Raw genomic sequence first — 16,382 nt, forward strand, 5'->3', positions numbered from 1 at the left:
AATATAATGAAAAAAGTATTCTCAAAACAATGGCTTAGTATCTCAAAATCATGAAAACTGAAAAAAAGTTGCTATGTCATTGTAGATTTTAGCCTTTTATGCAAAACTAAATCTTTATTTTGAACTATAGGTCATTATTTTAAAAAGAAAAATCTGTCACTATAATAACTTACAGGACCTTCTGGTCATCACATTACAGCATGCAAGAATCAAATCAAATCAAGATGTCATAGAGCAGAGTGAGCTTCCGATGGAATATATTTAAAACCATTTAATAAAAATGCATCAACGCAAATATCAGTTCATCAGTTCATCAACTGCAGAATATTAAAGCCACTTTCCCATTCTGATAGGCAGAAACTTACACATAGAGACTAAGACTCAAGGTAATAAGATTTTGGACTAAAAGTTAACTCCGTATGAATATAAACTGTAACCCACTAAATACTGCTTTGGTTTTATACAAAAAGACATTTGCACTAATATTAAGTTCTGTTTCTGTGTGGAGTCTTGTGGGTGTGACGTACAGGCCTTCCTTTGTTTCCACGAGATCCTCTTTCTCCTGGAGAGCCGGGAGGTCCCTGATGTGACGAACACAAAGAAACAATGTAAGTCTGAGAGTGAGAACATTCACAGTCACATCACAGCAGCACCCGTCGCAGGGGTGACTCGAGGACTACCCCGCTGTGCAAAAGTCCTTGTAAGGTGATGTTGTGCACAAGGTAACTGTCCTCTTATGCCATCTAGTGTCAGTTCAGGTACTTGTCATTTGCAGAAGAAGTAATTATTTTTCAAAGAAGCTCACCATAGGTCCTGGGCGGCCTCTAATACCAGTCACCTGCGGGGACATCATCACACACATTTGTTATAACCTGCATATGTTTGAATACTATTGTACTGGTTTAAAAGTTTCATATTTAAACACTTACATGTGGGACATCTCCGGGTTCTCCCTTCTGACCCTAAATAAACAGAGACATGAAAACATTTTTAGACTCCATGATGCTGATAATAATACCAGCAAACATATGATGATCACAAAACTGGTGCCTACCTTATAGATCCTGCCATCACCTACAATGAGGACAAAGAGATCACATTATTTGTTCATATTATTATAATTAGACTGTATGTCAGGAACAAAATCATCAATGCATCTTCAGTGTGAAGGCAAAGAAAGAGAATCATTTGTCATCATTACGCAAGTCAGTCAATTAACACAGTCACCCTGATGTCACTCATTCTTAGCATGAGTCCTTTGATGTGCAGTGATTTGTTGATTGTTTCTGACAGAAAAATTGATTATTTCACTGACAACACAGAGACCTGCCTAAGCAATAATATATCTTATGGTGATGATATCATTGATTCCAAATGTGAGCATTATTTCTCATTTTTTGTCCATAAAGCTGGGGTTGGCAGTTGGCAGGGAAGAATAAAAGAAATATAAACGCCAGAATATGAAAATAAGGCGCTCCTCCTGCAGCTTCCTCCTTCCTGTCAATAGCCCCTCCCACCAGATGTGCACAGGACTATGCATGTGCTTCATACAGTAACCTGTATGAGTGCTAGCCATTCATTTCAATCATTCTGATTGTAATTGTGTTCCCAATATAGTGAGAAGTCTACTGGTATTACCATCCTGTTTCCTTTGGGGATTGTGGGCCCGAAAAGCCCCTTTTCAGACTGGTTCACAGCTCTAGCTCACAACACAAATATATAAATACAGAAAGAGGCATTGCAGAGATGGAGAGAAAATGTTATTTATATTTTAGCATGCTGCTAGCCTTAGCCAAAGGCTCACTGCTGGGCCTAATGCCATGGGCTATGGTTACAGCATTAGCCTTGGCATTTAGCATTAGCCTAGCACATTAGCCTTGAGCTATAGTTAGCAGAAAGCTTATCTATTAGGAACATTTTCTCTCCTTCTCTGAAACAATTGATGTATGAAGCAAATTGAATACAGCATTGGTAGCTGGGCCCTGTTTATTTCTATGAAAGTTGCTCAGAGGTGCCAGAAGCCAAAAAAGTGTTACTTCCTTGTCGAAAAATTACCCTTTAGCCCCGCCTCCAAAACACTCACTCTTGGGCAAAAATGACTCTGGATTTTGCTACTGGTGAACTGTTAGGACATAATGGTTTGATTAAGGGCTATTTAAGTGTTTGTATTGGGAAGTCGTACCTCAAAAAGAATGAACCACTGATTGGAAAAGGTCTCTTTGGGCCCCATGGTATTATGATGGACCTAGAGGTTGTTATTATGGTTTGGCGACTGTGTAAAATTGGTTTCCAAGCCTGGTGCTGTACTGGGGGCTTGTTTTAAACACTGTCGACATTGTCAGACTTTCTTGTGGAGTCTTTTTTGAGAAGTTCATCTTTATTTGGGAACATTTGACGAATGACAGATAAAAAAAACCTGCCTTCCCTAGCTTTAATTTTGTTTAATCTTGTGATTGTGCCTTTCATCTACAATAACAAATATATCCAAACACTGATATTTTTCTTCTCAAACAGACAAATAACCAGAGAGAACAGCTGCTTGCTCACCACCGAACGTGCCCTGGCCGCCGCCCGTTGCTGCGTCAGTCTGACAGACGGGGCAGCACTCGCCGTCAGGGATGACCATCTTCTCACAGTTGGACAGCTCATCACACTGGATTTCGTCACAGAGGACCTGACCGTTGTCACACACACAGATCCGGCATGGCTCTGGCTTCCAGATGTCCCTGTTGGAGTACACCTGGCCGTCTGCTGTGCAGCTCACATCATCTCCTGGAACACACAGAGGTGGAGGGCACTGTTAGTTTATCTACTTTGTGTCTGGCAAATTAAAAGAAACCAAACTGTTTATCCACTCAGGGTTTGCCAAACACACCTGCTCTTTGTTAAGGACATTTAGCCCAGGACTATAGATGAGACAGGGCAAAATGGACCTTTTGTTAGTGTGTCAAAAAATAACTAAAAAGAAGATAATGAGGAAGAAATCACACCTTGTTGAACCCTTCAACCAGGTAAACCAAAAATATACATAATCTATTCTATAATAATGAGGCAACAAGACTAACCACGTAGCCACCATGCTGCTGAAATTAATGTATTTGTCCTCAGAGCCTTTGCCTAAGGGAATAGTAGTAACTAACTATTTAATAATGATGCAGGGTATTATAATTGCTGAAAAAATTAGGATACATTCCAAACACTAATAAAGCCATAATCTAAGGTTAAATTATTCAACAGTGTCTTTTACTGCTTCAGGAAACGAATCATTAAACAGTCAATCCCAACACAGAATCTTAAAAATTCATACTGGAGGGAAAAACATGCAGAACACCTCTTTATACTGCAGGGCGTTTTAATAAATTTTACAATGTGATGCGAAGGCTTTCCACCATATTCTGCACGCCACAAAGGTCTGTCTGCAGCCGTCAGACATGACATCATTTCCTCCAGAGACACACTACCACAAACTTGACTCATGTTCAAAAGAGCAAACCTGCAGCTCACACAACACCACAAGTGCTATTATCGACTTTGCAAGATTACTTTTTCTTTTATCTCTAATGTCTTCATGAATAACTGAGCATAGGCAGCAAGTTACCAACAGCTTTATACACATAAAACCTTGAAATATTTTCTTTAAAAATAGGGGGAAACAAATATTTTCTCCAGAAGTGTGGTTGTGAAATAAGAGATGTGGGTGTAGAGGGGGAGCTTTAACTCAGTCTCCACCTCTGTCAGGCCTACAGAGATAAGAATGAAGTTCACCTGTTCCTGGTGTAAACAGCAGGTGGCAGCTCTGAGCCTCACACTGCAGGTAAGTCAGGTTAAGGAAGACACTAAGAGGAGCCCAAACCTCCATCCTCCATCTACACTGATGGAGGTTAATTTTCTAGGCTATTATTCTAAGTTACATGGACTGAATGGATTCTACCTCACTATGCAGAGCACCACCACTAAGGCATAAGTGCAAAAACATGCAGGTCTACCTAAGGCCTGATGGCTCAGTCCCATATTTAGACAAGCCAGGTATTGTATACACACTGCCAGATGTACAGGAAGATACAATGCAGATATAGCCTACAACCAGTATAACATGGTGTAAGTTGAAGTCTGATCAGTATTGGCTTTTATAGACATCAATAAAAAAATGTTTTACATTAACACAAGTTAACACAGTATCTCTAATTTGGTTGCGTATGTAATGTAAGACATAATATTGAATGGTAATCAATCACCATTAACACTAATAGTATATGCATAACATATTTTATAGCATGGATATCAATGGAAATGAACTTTTTCCATTTTTTTCTTATTTTGCCACTTTTTGCAGAAGCCAAAAACAGTTTGTCAGACAGTCTGTCAACCCCCCACTGGTTCAACACTCCACAGGCATTTTTCACTGAAGACAGTTTGACTTGTAACAGCAAGAAAAGCACAGGTGTGACCAAACAAATGAGTGATGGCGGAATTCCATTTAGCTGCTTTGATTTCAGGCTTGTGTTGGTTATCCTGTCAAACTGTCAAACTCACCAGTACACATAAACAGAACAGAGCATTCGTTCCAAATACATGAGTCCTTCATTCTTTAATGTTATTAGTTGAATTACAATCAAACTTGCCTTAACCCTTTATCAGGCAAAGAACTATATTTGGTAACTTCAGGAAATATTTCGAGAAAAAGTTGCAAATTTACTAGATTAAAGTGGCAAATCTACAAGAAAAAAAGTTGCAGATTTAAGAGATTTAAAGTGGCAAATCTGTGCGAAAAAATGTATTTTAGATTAGATTTATGAGAAACAAGTGGGAAAAAAGCAACTTTTTTCTCACAGATTACATGAAGTTACCAAATATAGTTCTTTGCCTGATAAAGGGTTAACAAGCAGTGTTGGGGAACGTTACTTAAGACTAACTAGTAACTAGTTACTTTACTAAGTACTCCTTATTGAAAGTAACTGATAAAGTACTTTCAAAGTTACCTACTTAAATGATTTTTAAACATGCCCTTTGGTGTGTTGTCACTTCTATAGCAAAGAAATAGCCACACTACCAACTGTTATCAGAAGAAAACATGGAACGCATAACATCTTCAATTTAATGTTTTATTGATCTATTGATCATACAAACCATGACCACAACATACAAAAAATGTTTCTTATCTGCCACATTGTAAAGTGATTCAAAACAAGACTGGGTGCAGAGCGTGTATATGGCTGACTGTGTTTGGTGCCAACAGTGAGCGTATTGTGTCGCTCCCTATGTGTCTGTGTGCTCTTGGCGTCTGCTCTTGCTAAAGTTACAGTTACAGTAAACTCTATTAAAGTTACACATTATAGCAGATAATAGCAGATCCATCTGTGATAGTTTTGCTTATGCGCATATCTTTCTCCTTCTTGAAGTGACTTTATTGCTAATCTCATACGTTTATACAAGTATTTGTTTTGTTAGCTACTTAGCTTAGCAGCTAGCAATAGCTTCTCTTTCGCCTGCTTGGTGTGACAAATGTTTAGCTAGTCCTCCTCTACTAATTATGGAACATAATAAGTGTAGCGCTTTAGTTGTGTTGGAGGCGAGGCTCACTGAATTGGAAGTACAGGCCCTAGGACCTAGTTTAATCAAACAGCCAGCCCCACAGTGAGTGAGGAGAACTAAAAACCTAACATTATGAACAAAATTAACAAAAAAACAGCCTTAATATTGTAAAAATTAAATAATTACTAACTAAAAAAAAAATCAAGATTTTTTAGGTGTTAATTGTTTATTTTTTGCTTATTATTTTGTTTTTCCTTCTCATTCACGATAAAACAAATCTGAAAAAAATATATATTATCTAGAGAAAATATTGTAAGAATGCTAAAATGATGAATATCATCATATATGTAAATCTAGATTATGCACTCTTACAAGTTTTTAAAAAAATATTGAAATAATTGTGAAAAATTCTAGGAAAACCTTTAAAAATATACAAAGAATGACAAAAACTAATGATAGCAATTCTCTTTAAACTTCTTTTACACATTGTTGGGCAACCTGTCCATCCCAGAAAAGTGTGCATACATTGAATTTTAAAAGAACTGGGGTCTGACTATATACTGTAGATCAGGAACACACAGTCACATTCACCAACAGACACAAAAATCCAACAAAGATTCTACCGAGCAGCTGAGTTAGCTGCAGTTTCTTTCTGGGTACAACCCTCCAACTAGAAAATACAGCCTGAAGGTATATTTTCTCAGCCATCCCTGTTCTGCTAGCCGCAAAGTATTTAACAACACTAAAAATACAAAACATAGTTCTTCAATGAAATTTCCTGCTTTGTAACAGCCAGTAACATCTCAGTCTTTCCAAATAAAAACCAGCACTCCCTGGAACACACAGTGCATTTCTCTTCATTTGTGGAGGCGCTTGGATTCACCACAGCCATGAATCTTGATTTTTTGGAAAGAAAACATATTACTCTGGTTTCACAAGAACAAGCATAACTGCTCCATTAGAAATACTGACTGGATTCCTGATAACATGCCCTTATGTTTTACCTTAAGCGTCAAAACATGCTGCATTATCTATTATTGGAATCTCATTCAGGTACAGGAGTTAAACTGTGCGTAGCTTCAGTCTCTCTCATTGCCTAGACATAAAAAAACAGCAGGGATGTCTGGCCACAGAGCTGGAGAGCCATTTTTCCTGTTGGGTTTTGAGATTTCAAACACTGCATGTTGGGACACTTTGAAATTTACTGGAAGAGAAGTGTGGTTTTAAAAAAAAAAAAAACACCGCAAGCCTTGAGGAGGAGGAGGAGAGGGACGTTCACTTTTTCCCCTCCTCTCAGCTAATTCATTGCAGGTTCCATACTTTTCCACAGACGCCGTAAAAGCACATTTTAACCGTGACAACGGTGAGAAGGCATGCTCCCTTCCGACGGTGACTGCTTGATCTGGGTTTTCCACTAGTCAGCGAGCCTGGCAGACGGGTTTCCTCTCCTGGTTTAAAAACATGGAGTCTGGATCTCTTCAACATGACTCATGTGTCTGCTCACAGTTCACCAGACAGCAGCCAGATAACAAAGAAACCCAAAATGTCACGGCACAGATCAGGAAAAATCACATTGATGTAGCAGGCAAATGCGAGGAGACGAAAAAGTAGATAGTTTATGGATTTTCCTTGGCTAATATGGAAATACTCATAACACACGGTGTTTGGGGAGAATCTATTGCAGCCGCAAGTGGAGGGGTTAGAAAATGACCTTATGGAAACAATGAGTCACATAAATCTGGAACTCTCATTTCCTTTAGAAAAAAAAAGAGAGAGAAAAGAACAGTGGGTCCAAGTGCAGCCCCAAAAACTCTAGTTTCAGAGAGACGGTGCCCACTGTATGGTAATTTATGAAAATCATACAACTTTTGACATTTGTTTCCATTCTTGTTCTGAACAACATCTTCACTGCAGAGAGAGTAACTGACACGGTTAATACCGTAAGGAGCACAGCCTGATTCCTCGTCCAGATGCAGATGAGTTACAGCTGCTGAGGGGTGGCTCTGCAGCAGCTGCGCTTTCCTGCTCTGAAACCCCTGGTGTCATGGCCAAACATAAATCTTCCCTCTGTAAAGGACCTTTAGCTCAACCTGTGTTTGGTCCACTGATAGAGCTGTACAGAAAAACAGACGTTTCACAAACATCGGTCAACCTCTGGGCCTGAAAGTGAAGACAATGCAGAAGTGCAGAAGTAAACTTACATTATATCTAAGAGCCAGCAGGGGGCGACTCCACTGGTTACAAAAAGAAGTCTGATTGTATAGAAGTATATGAGCAAATGGCCCTACTTCTCACTTGATTTGTTAAATCACATTTCAACATTTTCCTGATGAGTTTATGGTCTCAAATGATTTGAGTCAAAATCAAATGAATGAGTTTTTAGTCTCCTTGAAAATGGCAGGGTGCTATTTTTGTAAGTTATGGTCAAAATAAGTATAAAAAAAACAAAGAAGGGTTACCATGTGATTGACAAATTGCTACAAAGGTTTCATCCGGTTTGAGTATTGTTCGTGTTCCTGTCTTAGAACCTGGACCCTTTCACAGTGCATTTTCAGTTCATGAAAGTCCAAAAAAAGTTGGGATTTGGTGTAAAACATAAATAAAGGCATCGTTAAACTCAGAATTTAATAGAAGTGTATATTTACAAAAATCAAAAGTTTGAAAAAAATTAAATATATTAAGTATAAATACATATCTTTGTATGCCTCAACCTTTTTTTGTATTCAGGATTGTACCTAACATTTTGGTATCCTAAAATTGTCTTGATCATCATTTGGTTGTATTAAAAGCTGTTCATTTACAAGTTAGCTAGCTAATGCTAATTTATGACTTAGGTCCACCCCCTTGTCGTAATATGGTCACTTCTGTTTCCAAAACCAAAATGGCGACGGCCACAATGCTAAACTCAAGGCTTCACAATAGTACTCCATTTCTTTTATGCCTATATAAGTATTTGCCATATTAGCAGTGTTAGCCAAATGAAGCTTCACGAACCATTTTCTTTTTTTTTTGAGGCCAAAGATGATGCTGTCTGTTCAACAAAGGGTTTAAAGCACACTGAATTGCTACTATCTCAGCCTTTACACTAATAGCGCCATCTAGTGAGTTCAACATATACAACTATGACTCATGAAGCTTTATTTGCACATCACTACATATTAGCCCAAAGCTTGAGTGGTATTGGGTCAAAAATGTCTCAACACAGTGTTTTGCTTTAGAGTGAGCAACGCCCTCCCTCACCCTATCATCTTTTTAATGATTGGCACAAGGATTCTAATATGTAAACAGCAGCCTGTCTTGTTTCATATTCTAATGCATGGAGGATTTGCTGCATTGAGTTCACAGGGCTTGAAATCTGAAATAACGCTCTAGTTTGAACACGCTTGCTCTTCACCTTGGCTTCCACAAACAAAGCTCAGTATCTCGAGGGAGGGGTAGGAAGCCCGGGCCAGGAAAGTTGAACTGAATAAGTAGCTTGCTGATTACATGTCTAGGCTTTTCCATCAACAGGCCCCCGTCTCCAGTGGGTCCTTCTTTAAAGAGGCAACCACAGCTACGAGCCTTTCCCATCCCGTGCTCAGCCCGAGGAGGATTGTGGTCCTGCTAAATTACACATCCCCCCTCCTCGCCTCTTTATCTGTTTGGCTGACTGAGTCATTGCTCTCTGCTGCCTCGGATTTGATTCACTCCGTCTTATAACTGTATATATTAGAGCAGAGCTGGTAATTGAAGACTAAATCTGCAGCTCAAAGTTATCTATGCGACGTCTAATCTACAAAGTGACCTTTTCTGAGATCAATTAAGTTGGTTGTAGACGGGGAACACATAAAAAACAAGCATTTAAAAGATGGATTATGCAAATGATTACATATTGTCCAGCATCCGTCACTGCAAGAGAGATCCTTAGTCCGTACAGTTGTATTAACCAAACAGGTTCTGTGTCTTGGTGATATTTGGAAAATGCAAATCACAGCATGCACTCATTATGGACTAAATGCAACAGATGTTATGCTCTAAATGATCCATTTGCTTTAATTAGAGAATTAGAAAACACAAGCTGTTGAGCAACCAAATAGTGAATGTCTTTCATTTCATAAGACCACCAAAGACTGGACCTTCTATGGCCTGAGGTTCTCACTAAGGTCAGAGTTCAAAGCCAGGGCAGTCTTTTTCTGGTCAGGCATGACATGTTCTCAGAATAAACTTGATGTGAAAATCTCAGGCAAGAGAACAGATTCATTCCTCTGGTCTCTCTGTGTTGCACTGTAAAAAAAAAAAAAAAGTTGAATTCACGGTAAAATACCGGCAGCTGTGGTTGCCAGAACATCACCGTAAAAAATACAGTGAGCATATGTTAATGTAAATATCAGCAAAAACTGTAATTTATGATGAATAATCCCATTACTTTTAGGATAATTGTCATCATGGTATTTCTCCATTAACTTTACATGAAAGTGTTATATTTTTACAGCAAAACTGTGTTTTCTACAGTTCATGGCGGAAAAATGTAAAGTTTTATACTATTCTTTTATTTACAGTAATTAAAAATATCTACTACGGTGATGTACAATGTTTAATTTTACGACCTATTTCTGATGCAAATTGACAGTTTTTTATTGTAAATTCTACAAACATTTTTTACAATGTGTATACTGTACTATAATGTCCATGTAACTCTGTGACCACATATGTTCTTTATGTCCGCTTTCTGTACTCTGCTTTTCTGCATCACATGTGTTGCAGACGTGGCTACAGGAGGCGGTGGTGTTTAGTAAATATCATATACTTAGTTTGCAGGACTTTATCTTAACAAACGTGGAATGTAAACACTTCACTCCTTTATGTTCCACTTCTTAAACCTTGAACAACTTCAGTAACGTGTCCTCTGTCCTCAGCAGTTCAATCTCACTTTAAAGTCACACAAACACTATCATCACACATTTTTTTTTTAAAAGTTAAGAATTAATTCATACAAAGTGTTCAAACTGCAACACAAAACTAACTAAAGGGACTTTTGCTTGTATGTAAGTGTGGATTGGCCTCTGAGTACAGAACAAAGCACCAACATGACTATTTAACTTTACCAGGTGGAGCTGTTTGATTTAAAATCAAAGCTTACAAAGAGTCCTGGTAAACTGTCAAACATGTGCTTTTCATATCCTCTGCAGCCAGATGCAGCACATTGATCAAGCTAAATATCACACACTGACACACTACACTAACTGTGAACAGTGTGCTGCACCAGCTGTCAGACCTTTACTTTATGAGATGTACCTAACAGACACTAAATAAATACTTTATGTATGTATTTTAATCTGAATAAATACTCTGTCACAAGTAAAAATCCTATGTGAAAATCTTACAAAGTAAAAAAAAAAATCTTACAGAGTAAAATTATGTAAGTATAATCAGAAATGTACAGTTGAAGTATTAAAAGTAAAAGTACTCAATGCAGAAAAATGGTCTAATAGTTTCAGCTGTACTTGCATGAACTAAAGGGTAGTTTAATTTTTGACAAAATGTCAGATTTTATTTGATCTTTGCACGTTTTGCATGAAAAAAAAACAATATAAGAGTAGAAGTGGCATGAAACGAAAGGATAAGTACCTCAAAAATGTACTTAAGTAACAGTACTTGAGTAAATACTTCCATCACTGCTTCTAACCTCTCCATGCAATATCTACATAATCAGTGTGTGGAGCACATGCACAATCATTATTTAATCTCCACTGACACGTTTGCAAAAATTCCAATGAAAAAAATCAATTAACAATATTACATTTGGCCGGTCCACGAAGTTAATGCAGGAAAATGGCTGACGTCAAACATTCCAGTTTCCAGAGCAGAGCGTTAACATATACAAGAGGTCAGAGCGCCCTGATGTTTCACATCAACTGAGCACACGGCCAGATGTGCAAGAATAAACTGTGTATGCAGAGGAACTCAGGGCACAAAATGCTCACACTGCCGGACTCAAACACAGTGGAAGACAATAAAGAGTAGTGTTTCTGCTCTTTAAGGTGTTTAGAAACTGTGACTGGAGATAATGTGGCAACATGCTGTAGGTAACATACTCATGATCTGCTTTATTTTCTTTGTTCCAGCAAAATTAATTCAACTTGAGGATTTACAACAAAGTTCGCTGTAAAAAAAACAAAAGTGCTGACTATCAAAACTGTCAAATATTGTTCCCAAACAATGCTAATACGATAAAGACATACTTTAAATATCATCACATTGTTTGGTATGCAGCCATGTGTTTTATTTCCTGAGGTTTTAAGAAATGTGTCTGCTGCAACCACAGTTCAATGAAGTTAAATAACATTTTGCTCATCTTCACAGCATTGGAAAGGTTGTTGTTAGACGAAAGTTACTCTTGTTACAGCCAAGTTGCCAGAATAACTGCTGGCATTTTGCGTTTCTGCAAACTACAGATTTGTTAATTCTTAACATTAGAGGCTGACCGATGAATCAGTCAACTGATATGATCGGCCAATACTGAACTGTCATATATCAGTATGTCTATACATACACATATAAATATTATAGACTCGGTCAGATCAACAAGATGTGGACACCGGGCTCCTGGTTTAAGGTCCTGATAGTGGACTGAGACTGCTTTTAAAATCATATTGCTTTGTGAATGAACAAAAATGGCAAAGCTCATTGACAATCCACAGGTCTGACAGTCAACAGTTTTCATTTGAGCCACTTTCCACCAATAAATAGTCTTGATGGAAACTGCTGACAGCATGTTCTGCAGATTATTACACATATTTGGCTGGATCATTTTACAGATGTCATTTTTTGACGCTCATGGCAGAAATCTCAGACACTGAATTCTCATCATTTCAGCAGAATGTGTAGTGAATTGGGTCGACCAACAGTTTACAGCACTTACATCAGCAGTGGAAAAAGTGTTCAGATCTCTTATTAAAGTAAAATTACTAATACCTCACTGCAAAATTACAATTTTACTACAAGTAAAAGTCAAAACGTAAGTTAAAGTATCAAGTTCAAAATGTCCTTAAAGTATCAAAAGTAGAAGTAGCTACTCAAAAATAGTGCAAAATGTAATTTTCTCATGGTAGGGCACATTTTAACTACTTAATATATATTTTAAAAGTATGGACCCACTCAGTTTGTTATATGTATATTTATAAGATTATTTGTATTGATGCATTTATCTAAGCATCATTTGAATCTTATAAAGATAGAGCTCATTTAACTACTTAATATACTGTTATGAGGTTTAAAAAAAAAAAAAAAGTCTAATCACTTTAAATTGATCATGTTGTTTGTGTTAAATCTCGACCTGAAAAGTAACAAAAGCTGTCAGCTAAATGTAGTGGAGTAAAAAGTGCAATATTTGAGTTTATGTACTTAGTTATATTCCTCCACTGATTAATGTGCACACTGTCTGTAACTCCTTACTCCTTCGTGGCAGCAGACAGAGCTGTTGACACAAAATGTCTCTTTCTAATACAACATGTTGCTCTCTAAATCAACTCTGGACAACACAGTACAGCATGTGGTCACGACTTAGCAGAGACTTTCCATTTTGAAACATTTCTACAGCTCTACATGCTGACTTGTAAAAGCCAAATGATGGGATGCACATGTCCAGCCATTCCTCAGGTCGGGAAGGAGTTTAACTTGTTTCACGAGGCGTCTTGTGGTAGAGGAGGTAGGGGAGGTAGGGGAGCGGGCCCAGAGGCAAGAGAGACTGATTTGCTCCACATTTAGTCTGACCTCAGTGCTACAGCACTTAAAGGATGCTGCATGTACTCTTCAAACCAAATGTCTGCCAGAGGCTCCATTTAAATCCCACTTTTTCTTTTGCATTAGTCTGTGTTTTCTCATATCCCTTTCAATCTCCCTTTCTCTCTCCTTATCCCTATCAAAGCACACTGCCTGCTTTTTGGACTTTTGCTCCACACTCCTCTGTTTTTCCCTTCAGTGCTCTGTTCTTTTTCTTTTTGAATTTTGTTATTCCAAAGCTCGGAGAAAATGATGCAACTGTGAGTTCAGCTTACACCGTATCATGTGTGCAGCGCCTCAGGCAAAGGATGTTTTGCTTAAATATTTACATCTTCAGCATCATAGTGTGAGGTCACAGGCTTGACAGTATTTATATTTGCATTAGACTGGGAGTTTTAGTTCTGCCGCTTTTAGCCAGAATGCCCTGCAACATATCTGCAACGACAGATTAGGTTTTATTGAAGCGATTAGTGCAAAAATGGGACCAGCTTCCCCTGAACAAGCTAAAAAAAGGTATGCACACAGCTCAAAAATAATCCAAGAATCAATTTAATCATTTTAATCACGCCTCTACGGAAGCCCAGAGAGGCAAGAGAAAAATAATTCAAAGGTCTGATCAAAATGTTTTTCTTCCTTTGTTTATGACTTAAGAATGAGTATTAAAAAAAATATGTTGTTTATTTTTTAAAATGGCATGTAGATTTTGTTAGTGTTTGTTGTTGTAATCCTCATTTTAGCCACAAGAGGCTGAAGATCACCACTATCCCATGTTCTAAATATGGCGAAAAGCATTCATATTTTCTTCTAGATGAGTTTTTCATTTCTCCTTGCACTCTATAAGTAACTAAAAAACAAAAAAAATTACCATGCAGAACCTTTTTCGTCTGTCCTGAAGCACTGAGAGGCCCAGAGGTGAAATCATTTTTTTGCTTGCATAATCTTTCTAAGTTTCTTTAAAAAAAGAAAAGTCATCTGTGAAACAGGTTTTTTTTTTAAAAAGGATGCCTTTTTCTGTTTTTTTCCTGTTTTTTTCTTTCTCTCTTTTTTTGTCAGGATCGAGTGTTGTTTTCATTTTGCCCACAAGACCTGGTGTTTAGAGTGCATGGAGAGATGAAAACTCAGCTGGAATTAAAAAAAAAAAAAAATCAATGGTTTTAGTCCTATTTAGAACACGGGTTAATGGTGCATTTCAGCCACTTAAAATGCATAAAACGGCTACAAACACATAAAAATCTACATGCCAGTTTTTCCCCAACTATGATGTCGGCAAAACTTTTTTCCCACCTGTTTCCGATATAGTCAGATGAAGCGATTGTTTTCACCCATTCATAGTCATAAACAATTTCCACCAGACTTCAATTTTTAGAGTGAGATATGTTTTCTCACTGGCTACTCGGAACTTCCATATATCCCATACATTCCAACATTAATAAACATTAAATGCGCTTTATAAATGACAGGGGTCTTAATGCAGAAAATTGCATAACAAATCCAAAACACTGCTTTCAAGATCCTTGCTTGAAAGTTTTGTGACATGATTGTATTTACAGAAATGCAATTTTTCAAATGGGTTACAGTCCCGAAACTCCATCTCAAAGCCAATGTTATGAAAAGGCTTTTGGAAGCACAGACTGAATCTGCAGAGAAAACAGTGTCTGAGCAGACGTTAAGGCCAAAGATTCCTGAAAACATTGGGAGATATCCTTGATTTGGAGTCAGCCCAGTATCATCTCTGAAATGGAAACCATGACTTAATTCCAGGTGAACTACATCAACTGTTCCCCAAGCTTCACTTCTGCTTGGATAGTCACAGCTATTATTACTCCAACAGCACTGCTGTCTGCTGAGGTGAAGTGAAACATAGAGGGAGAACAGTGTCATACAGGTACAAATCATGGTGCTGGCCAGAGTTAGCTGTGGTTTATACTGGCCAGATCACAGTGATAACACTGAGGGGCCCCTCACTGTGGTGACATCACTCAGGCTGAGGCCCCAGGGGACACAAAGAATTTATCACTTTCTTTTTATTGCTAAATGAGGCCTTTGAAGTTTACAGCAGGCTGCATTTGTCTAAATGCTGGAGGCAGACAGACACAGAGAGGTGATGAGGTCAGCAGGCCCTCAAGTTTTGAGATGCATCTGAGGTCAGTGAGGTCACTGAGGTCAGGCAGACGAGTGACCACATGTATGGATTCTGAAAAAAGTGCCTCTTTAAAGCTCAGTAGAGCCTAACTTTCTATACTTTTGTGTGTGTGTGTGTGTGTGTGTGTGTGTGTGTTTGTGTGTGTGTGCGTGTGTGTGACATACTTTCCGATTAGACTTAATTTCATGTGGAATTTTATCATTTTATTTATCATTTTAAAAGTCACTGAACTGTTTACTTGTTAATATGAGAAAATACATAAAATAAAGAACTCCATTTTAATTCACTAACCCTTGAATGCACAAAAAAAACATGATTTAGCAAAATGAAAAAGATGTCTAGTCAAAGCAACAAGCCGTTTGATTGATATTGACAGATATCTTTTTTTCACTTACATTTACATTTAGTCATTTAGCAGACGCTTTTGTCCAAAGTGACTTACATAAAAAGGGAAACAATCATGGTATAATGCAATAAGAGCCATAAGTGCAGGAATTTATGTTAACCCTCATGGGTTAACATAAGTGCAGTAGCAGTGGTCAGACCTTTCATTTTATTACAAAATTGCAGCTTATTTTACAGCTCAGTCCTGAAAAAAAAATGCTTTAAAAAAGGTTATATTGCTGAAGATCAACTTTAGTTTTTTCATAATCATCCAGGCAAAAGAAATCAACATGAAATAAATATGGTGACAGATTGCTAATAAGCTGCAGTACCCAAAAAGGCCAAAGATATAATTAGAAACAGTGTCTCTGTTACATTAAAGCTCATCCATCAGAGACATTTTATTTGGCAACTGTAAAATGTCCAGCTCAGTATCTTAGTCACAGTTTTTGAATAACAAAATGTTGCTACAATTAATCTACTTGCATTCAAGAAGGAATCAGAAGATGGAAGTAATACAATAATTACATTTTAATATGTAAAACGATTACAAAGTTACATT

At 37.6% G+C, this 16,382-nt stretch overlaps 1 protein-coding gene across 1 annotated transcript in view; it reads right to left on the reverse strand.

Moving 5' to 3' along the window:
- Positions 1 to 16,382, reverse strand: part of col5a2a (collagen, type V, alpha 2a) — a 57,470-nt gene that overhangs the window by 30,177 nt on the left and 10,911 nt on the right. Inside the window, exons 2-6 of the mRNA XM_059343091.1 lie at positions 2,548 to 2,772; positions 1,055 to 1,074; positions 930 to 962; positions 806 to 838; positions 528 to 581 (exon numbers count right to left, since the gene is read on the reverse strand). Coding sequence (XP_059199074.1) covers positions 528 to 581; positions 806 to 838; positions 930 to 962; positions 1,055 to 1,074; positions 2,548 to 2,772 — 365 coding nt within the window. The remainder of the gene's footprint in view (positions 1 to 527; positions 582 to 805; positions 839 to 929; positions 963 to 1,054; positions 1,075 to 2,547; positions 2,773 to 16,382) is intronic.

Source organism: Centropristis striata, chromosome 10 (assembly GCF_030273125.1).
Source record: "Centropristis striata isolate RG_2023a ecotype Rhode Island chromosome 10, C.striata_1.0, whole genome shotgun sequence".
Taxonomy (NCBI): domain Eukaryota; kingdom Metazoa; phylum Chordata; class Actinopteri; order Perciformes; family Serranidae; genus Centropristis; species Centropristis striata.